The 8286-nt window shown below is 45.8% G+C and overlaps 1 protein-coding gene across 2 annotated transcripts in view; it reads right to left on the bottom strand.

Annotated features, from left to right (window-relative positions):
* The window catches only part of POLR3A (RNA polymerase III subunit A), a 46654-nt gene extending 38713 nt beyond the window's left edge, over nt 1-7941 (bottom strand). For both annotated transcript variants that reach the window (XM_055537322.1, XM_055537321.1), the window contains exons 1-5: nt 7724-7941; nt 2386-2521; nt 1981-2118; nt 1290-1461; nt 1001-1155 (exon numbers count right to left, since the gene is read on the bottom strand). In XM_055537322.1, the coding sequence (XP_055393297.1) occupies nt 1001-1155; nt 1290-1461; nt 1981-2118; nt 2386-2521; nt 7724-7767 (645 nt within the window). In that variant the 5' untranslated portion in view covers nt 7768-7941. The remainder of the gene's footprint in view (nt 1-1000; nt 1156-1289; nt 1462-1980; nt 2119-2385; nt 2522-7723) is intronic.
* Nucleotides 7942-8286: the final 345 nt, after the last annotated feature.

The raw sequence follows: 8286 nt of genomic DNA on the forward strand, positions 1-8286 counted from the left end.
AAGTGAGTTCAGCTGTCTGTCTTTTCTCCAGCACAGGCCTGCACCCCAGTGGCCTCAGCGAGGATTCTCCCTCTACCACTTACTGTTATCTTGGCCGATGCAGCCTCACAGGGTTGCTGTTAGGATAAAATATGAGGCGCTCCACGGAAAGAACTTGGACCGACACCGGAAGGTAACAGCAGTCACTAAGTGCAAGGTGCTTTGTTAGCAAAATGCTGGGACTTCTGAACAGAACCTGGCTTCAGAAGGAGCCCCAACACAGCCTCCTGGACGTGGCAGGCTCACTGTCCTGGACTCTCTAAATCCTATTCAGGTTTAAGGACCACAACAAACCACACCTTTCCTCACAGTCCTCCCTAACCACCGCCCCCTGATTTCCCACTCCTTCCTACCCTTTCCATTCCTGTGACAGTCAGCACTGTGTCCCATGGTATTAGCTATACTTTCATGGGTTAATGTCCTACAACACCTTTAAAACCATGGGATTCCTGGGTGCAGACCCCCTGCCTGGTGGTTCCTGATGCTCCCCACAGGTCTGACAGTTTGGTACTCAGTGGCCACTTAATTGTTAGTTTTGTATACTATCAATTCTAGAAGGTACCATGTGTCTCAAGTACTAATCGAATTCAGAACAAGGTAGAATAAGACACATCATAAAATCCTACTAATTAAGTTTGTGCCAAGTAAAGCAATGGAAATTACCTACAAATTCTATTAATGCCGCATCCATGTGAGACACAGGATCCCTCAGTGTATGCTATACACAGCTATGCTTTTACAATCTTTCACAATGAAAATGTAACTTGCGTTACCTATATAACTAAACGTGTGTTAGTTACGAGGACAGCTCACAGTAAACTGAGTGCCAGGCGAACACCTGTCACGTGAGGTATCCCTGGAGATCTAACCCCAGTACCTCCTGTTCTGGAGGAAGGGTGTACCCAGAGGGTAAGGAGACAACGTGTGATGCAGACAGAGAGGGAGGCAGGGGCAGGCTCACCTGGGCCTTTCCCAGCAGAGGTTCCACTTCCTTGTTATGCTCTATGGCGGTTTCAAAGGACTGAAGGAAACTTGATACGATGGGATCCACCACTTTCTTGTTGGTCTTGTATTTCTCATGGATTATCTTCAGTAACCCGCATTTCTTGACAGTACCTGTAAGAGTTAATCCATTCTACCACGGTTGGAAAACTCAGGTTCTTGGTTAGGCTGGTCTGAGGTCGCGATCTAGGAAAGGCAGTTGCGGAAACTGCCGTCGCGACGCCAGACAAGACGCGCGTCTGGCTCACCGTTGAAGGCGCCGCAGTGATGGCACGTGTTCTTCTTCCGGCACTTGTCAGAGATTTTCTTCTTTAGCCCTCGCTTCTGGAGGTAGGTCAGGCCGGGCCTCTTTAGATAATCCAGAAACTGCTTCTTCTCCTCCTGGGACAGCATGATGTGGCAGCAGGTTTTACAGATCATCTTTTGAAAATTAAACCAAACAGATAAAAGGATGAGAGGATGAAAAAGTATTTTCTTTTTTTTTTAAAAAAGCTGCATCCACCCCTTGTCCAGGACACTTAATTATATGCACAGATCTACAGGAAGACATGCTTAGAGGCAGCCCATGTTCACCAGAATGCTGGCTGTACCCACAGCCGGCAGGTGGGGTTTTTGTTAGCTGTATTCCCTGTCTTGTGCTTGAATTATCTTGTGCTTGTATTGCTTTATTATTTTTTTACAATATATGTCTACAACCTACTCAAGGAAAATCAAAGAAAAAGAATCTTTAAGCAATTTAACTTACTGCAGGATGAAATATTATGCCAGAAAAACCAAAACAAAACAAAAAACAAACCCCTCAAACAAAACAAATATAACATGTTTAGTATAAAAATGTTCCCTACATGTATCCCCCACCAAGCTCACTCTCATGTCCCTGGATCAGTAACTTTCAGGGAGATGGAGTTACTGTATGGAGATGGACACATACGCGCCTACCTGTAAGATGCCTATAACTGCTCGGAAGTACCCCACGTGGAAGCACGGCAGTTCCAAGTCAATGTACCCATAGTGGCCCAGACAGTCAGCCAAGTTCTTCCCACAGGTTTCACAAGGACGGTCCTTCTCACTTGTACCCTGTGAATAAAAGTATGATCAATAATCAGTGGAGACCAGTGGAGAGGAAACTGGGACAAGCCCTCACAGGTGTCCAGGGGACCCAGAGTCAGAATCACCTGGGAAGGCGCAGGGTATTCATGTTCACTGGACCAAGGAAGGCTGGAGTCCCTGAGATACGCTGGGGAAGGGGGGAGGTGGAAGGAAGAGGCTTCTTCCTAGTTGGTAAGTCACCAGTTTCCCCAGCCAGTCAAAACACATGGAACCACGAAGGGCAGCAGGTCTTACCATCCTGTGGTCAAGCACCCCGTAGAGCAGTGGGGAGTGGTTGTTGTCCTGGCTGTACAGGTTCTTACTCACAACCTGGATGTGTGCCTGCTGGCGCATCTCCTCGGCTGACTTCATTCCAAAACAGATGTGGCTTCTGGAATGGAAAGAGACAGGGGAACAGTTACACCAAAACCACTCCCAGGAAGAGCATTTATGCCTGTGACCCACCATAAGCAGCCTTATCCTTCCCATGCCTGACAGGCCCTGCTCTCTCATTACTAAATGTTCCTTCATCCTGCTGACTTGTTCTCACCTTCATTATCTAAGGATGGTGCTCACCAGTTGTACCTACCTCCTTGCTGCTAAATCCAGGAAAAATTTCTCATTTTAACGTCTCTCTGCAGCACTGACAGTAACCTCTTCATCCCTTATCTTGCAATAATTTCTTTCCCTGGCTTTGGTAACACCATCCATGCTTTGAGTTTTTTCCCCCTCTCTGGCTGTTACATCGTAAGTTTCTTTTGTGGCCTCTTTTACTGCCCTCTCTCAGATGTTGGCTTTTCTCCTTACCTGGGGTTACAACCCCATTCCTCCTTGCCTTCTACACCTTGTTCCCGAGTGCTGCCTGTCTAATCTCTATCTGTAGGCCAACTATTCCGACTCATACACATACCTCCTTTGGACAGTTACACAAGTACCTAAACTTGGCACTTTCTCTCCCAAATCGGTTCCTTTGTTCATTTTCCCAACAAACTGGGGGTTTACGATGTGCCAGGCACCATCCTGAGTGGCTGAGGGTACAGGTTAGACAAGACAAACTCCCTTCCAACATGGGGCTCAGTTTCAGGGAGGGCAAGGGAGAGAATTAAGAAACAGATTCACAAAAGTGAATAGATGCAAAGACTGAAAAAACTGAAGCCTAGGGGAGAATTTGACAAGACTATGTTATGTGGTCAGAAAGTCTGGAAAATTGACATTTCAGCTGAATTCTAAATCAGAGGGAGCCAGTCTTAAGATGATCAAGAAGTCATGCATAGAAGTACAGCTTAACTAGGGCAAGGGTTCTAGAGCCAGCTCAGGCCTGGCATTTTCAAGGCACCAAATGAAACCAGTACTGTAGAGCACAGAATGCTAACGGAACAAGAAAAAATCAGTGAGGTATGCAAAGACCGGCTTCAGGAGGGCTTGGGAACTGTGACAGGTGATTTAAATGTTAGTCCAAGGGAAAGCTGCTTGAAGACTTCAAACTCAAGTGTCAGGGATCTAATTTGCATTTTAATAGAGTCACTTCAGGTGGTCAGAGGAAAACAGATTGTATCTACATCTGAATATAGTTGGAGGTTGGGATGGGTTTGGAGGGACCACCAGGGATAATTTATCCAGCAAAGAGGCACGTTTCCCATTCCAGTGAATGGCAACCTCCAAACAGTCACCCAAGCAAGAAATTCTGTGCATCAGTCTCATTTTTCCCTTACCTATCCCTACCAAAACTGTCAATTTCACACCTCTCAACCGAGAGAATGGCCATCATCAAAAATTCTACAAATAATAAATGCTGGGGAGTGTGTGGAGGTGATGGAATTCCTGTTGAGCTATTTCAAATCCTGAAAGATGATGCTGTGAAAGTGCTGCACTCAATATGCCAGCAAATTTGGAAAACTCAGTAGTGGCCACAGGACTGGAAAAGGTCCGTTTTCATTCCAATCCCAAAGAAAGGCAATGCCAAAGAATGCTCAAACTACCACACAATTGCACTCATCTCACACGCTAGTAAAGTAATGCTCAAAATTCTCCAAGCCAGGCTTCAGCAATACGTGAACCATGAACTTCCTGATGTTCAAGCTGGTTTTAGAAAAGGCAGAGGAACCAGAGATCAAATTGCCAACATCTGCTAGATCATCGAAAAAGCAAGAGAGTTTCAGGAAAACATCTATTTCTGCTTTATTGACTGTGCCAAAGCCTTTGACTGTGTGGATCACAATAAACTATGGAAAATTCTGAAAGAGATGGGAATACCAGACCACCTGACCTGCCTCTTGAGAAATCTGTATGCAGGTCAGGAAGCAACAGTTAGAACTGGACATGGAACAACAGACTGGTTCCAAATAGGAAAAGGATTATGTCAAGGCTGTATATTGTCACCCTGCTTATTTAACTTCTATGCAGAGTACATCATGAGAAATGCTGGGCTGGAAGAAGCACAAGCTGGAATCAAGATTGCCAGGAGAAATATCAATAACCTCAGATATGCAGATGACACCACCCTTATGGCAGAAAGTGAAGAGGAACTCAAAAGCCTCTTGATGAAAGTGAAAGAGGAGAGTGAAAAAGTTGGCTTAAAGCTCAACATTCAGAAAACGAAGATCATGGCATCCGGTCCCATCACTTCATGGGAAATAGATGGGGAAATGGTGGAAACAGTGTCAGACTTTATTTTTTGGGGCTCCAAAATGACTGCAGATGGTGACTGCAGCCATGAAATTAAAAGACGCTTACTCCTTGGAAGGAAAGTTATGACCAACCTAGACAGCATATTCAAAAGCAGAGACATTACTTTGCCAACAAAGGTCCGTCTAGTCAAGGCTATGGTTTTTCCAGTAGTCATGTATGGACATGGGAGTTGGACTGTGAAGAAGGCTGAGTGCCAAAGAATTGATGCTTTTGAACTGTGGTGTTGGAGAAGACTCTTGCGAGTCTCTTGGACTGCAAGGAGATCCAACCAGTCCATTCTGAAGGAGATCAGCCCTGGGATTTCTTTGGAAGGAATGATGCTAAAGCTGAAACTCCAGTACTTTGGCCACCTCATGTGAAGAGCTGACTCATTGGAAAAGATCCTGATGCCGGGAGGGATTGGGGGCAGGAGGAGAAGGGGACGACAGAGGATGAGATGGCTGGATGGCATCGCTGACTCGATGGACGTGAGTTTGAGTGAACTCCGGGAGTTGGTGATGGACAGGGAGGCCTGGCGTGCTGCGATTCATGGGGTCACAAAGAGTTGGACACGACTGAGTGACTGAATTGAACTGAAGACATGGAAGCAACCTAAAAGTCCATCAACAGATGCATGGATAAGATGCGCTGTGCGTGTATACACCCACAAACCCCACACACACCATAAAAAAGAAACAACGCCATTTTCAGTAACATGGATCGCTCTAGAGATTATCATACTAAGTAAAGTAAGCTAGACAGAGAAAGACAAATGTCATATGATATTGCTTATATGTGGGGGAGAGAAAGATACAAATGAACTTCTTTACAAAAGAGAAGCAGACCCACACACACAGCAAACAAACTTATAGTTACCAAAGGGGCAGGTGGGGGTGGCGGAGATAAATTAGGAGTTTGACATGAAAATATACCCTTACTATATTTAAAATAGATACTCAACAAGAAGCTACTGTATGGCACAGAAATGTATACTTAATATTTTGTATAACCTATAAAAGAATCTAAAAAATAATATGAATATTATAAAAATAATATGAATATAATCTAAGAAAGAACATGTGTATAAAATAACATATGCTATGCTAAGTCGCTTCAGTCGTGTCCGACTCTGTGTAACCCCATAGACAGCAGCCCACCAGGCTCCGTCGTCCCTGGGATTCTCCAGGCAAGAATACTGGAGTGGGTTGCCATTTCCTTCTCCAGTGCAGGAAAGAGAAAAGTGAAAGTGAAGTCGCTCAGTCGCGTCCGACTCTTAGCGACCCCATGGACTGCAGCCTACCAGGCTCCTCCGTCCACAGGATTTTCCAGGTAAGAGTACTGGAGTGGGGTGCCATTGCCTTCTCCAAAATAACATATAGTATATATATAATAAAAGATATATTTTTAGATTCTTTAACAGATATTATACGTATTGTTTCTTATATCTATTATAGGCATATTATGTTATTTTATACATATACATTCTTTCTTAGATTACATATACATTTTCTTTTTTAGATTCTTTTCCCTTATAGGTTCTATAAAAGAGTATCTGCCTGCATTGCAGGAACTGCCGGAGACGTGGGTTTGATCCCTGGGTCCGGAAGATCCCCTGGAGGAGGGCACACAACCCACTCCAGTATTCCTGCCTACAGAATCCCATGGACAGAGGAGCCTGGTGGGTTACCATCCAGGCAGTTCGCAAAGAGTCAGACAGGAGTGAAGTAAACTGAGCATACATGCATATAACTAACACAACACTGTAAATCAACTATACTTCAATTGACAAAAAAGCCCGCACTGCCTGCAAGATGACTCTGGAACAAAGCTGCAAAATCAGCTTTCTTCTCATCACGGTGATGTCTCCCTCCTCTATGCTCCTGGAAGAAGGCTGTTTGGCTTGCTTTCTTCCGTCTGAACCCCTTTCCCATTGGTGCCAACCCTTGTCCTTGCACTTGTCTAGCTCAACCGCTGGCTGGCCTACCTTCTCCAACTAGACTAAGCAGTAAGGTCTTCCTCATGTCACATCCGGAGAAGGCAATGGCACCCCACTCCAGTACTCTTGCCTGGAAACTCCCATGGATGGAGGAGCCTGGTAGGCTGCAGTCCATGGGGTCGCGAAGAGTCGGACACGACTGAGCGACTTCACTTTCACTTTTTCACTTTCCTGCATTGGAGAAGGAAATGGCAACCCACTCCAGTGTTCTTGCCTGGAGAATCCCAAGGACGGGGGAGCCTGGTGGGGTGCCGTCTATGGGGTCACACAGAGTCGGACACGACTGAAGCGACTTAGCTTAGCTTAGCATGTCACATCTCTAATGCCTATCAGAGGGCCCAGCAAACAGTACCTTCCTCAACTAAGTGTCTCCTGCAAGAACGATTGATTTATTTCTTTATTGGAAGTTCTAAGGCGAGGCTGTGACCTATTAAATTTCACCTCATTTTGGGGACTGCTATCCATGCGCCTGTGACACAGCTTTCTAGCTGGTAACTCCATTCTTTTCGTCAACAAATATTACCTCCGTGTCATGTATTCTGCAGCAAAATGAGTCCCCGCCCCAGGCTGCTTCCCAAGTTGTAGTGACCAGATTCGCAGAAAGAAGTCATCATCTGACCTTAGAAAAACTCTAGTTTCGACCCAGGGTGTACTTTATCGCCAAGGTTCCCACCACATCTCCCATTCTCTGCCGAAACCCAAAGGAATACCCCTGGCCTGCGGTTCCCCAGATGCTGAAATACCCCCTGCCCAATCAATATTCATTAATCTAACCTGATAATCCTGAGCTGTGCCTACACCTCCCACTGATTCTTGGTCCTTTCCTTCCAACTGACCCTCAGCTATGACGCTTCGAGACCCAAGACGCCTGACCTTGGATTCCTTTACCCCTAATTTCTCTGCCCTTTGGGGATTTTGGCTCCATCTTACATTTTCTTGGCCACATCTGTCTCCCGGAACTGCTCCTTCACCATGGTGACGGCTGCCGGGGCTCCCTCCTATAAACTCCTGGAGCTGGATTAGAAATACGATGTTCTCCGTTCCACCCGTGGCTGCCTCTTGACCGGTTGCTAACACATCTGCGGCATTTTTTCGGCCACCGTAGCACGCCCCACGTGCCCGCCCCCACTTCCGCTACTCGCTAGCGCGAGTCTGTCAAGAGAGGCTTCAAGCCCGCAGCTTCTCGCCTTCTCTCCATACCGCCATCTGGCGGCACCTCGTTGAAACCGCCGCGAAGCCCAAGCTGTATTTTCCAAGTTCGATTTCCAACCTATTTCTGCTTTATTGGTCTGTCTCTCTCTGAACCTGCACTCTTTATTTTATTGCTACACGTCTATCTCCCTGTAATCAACGGACAAATTTCAAATAGCAAATACTTATTAAAAGCTATAAAGAAAGCTGAGCATCGAAGAATTGATGCTTTTGAACTGTGGTGTTGGAGAAGACTCTTGCGAGTCCCTTGGACTGCAAGGAGATCCAACCAGTCCATCCTA

Source organism: Bubalus kerabau, chromosome 1, assembly GCF_029407905.1.
Source record: "Bubalus kerabau isolate K-KA32 ecotype Philippines breed swamp buffalo chromosome 1, PCC_UOA_SB_1v2, whole genome shotgun sequence".
Taxonomy (NCBI): domain Eukaryota; kingdom Metazoa; phylum Chordata; class Mammalia; order Artiodactyla; family Bovidae; genus Bubalus; species Bubalus kerabau.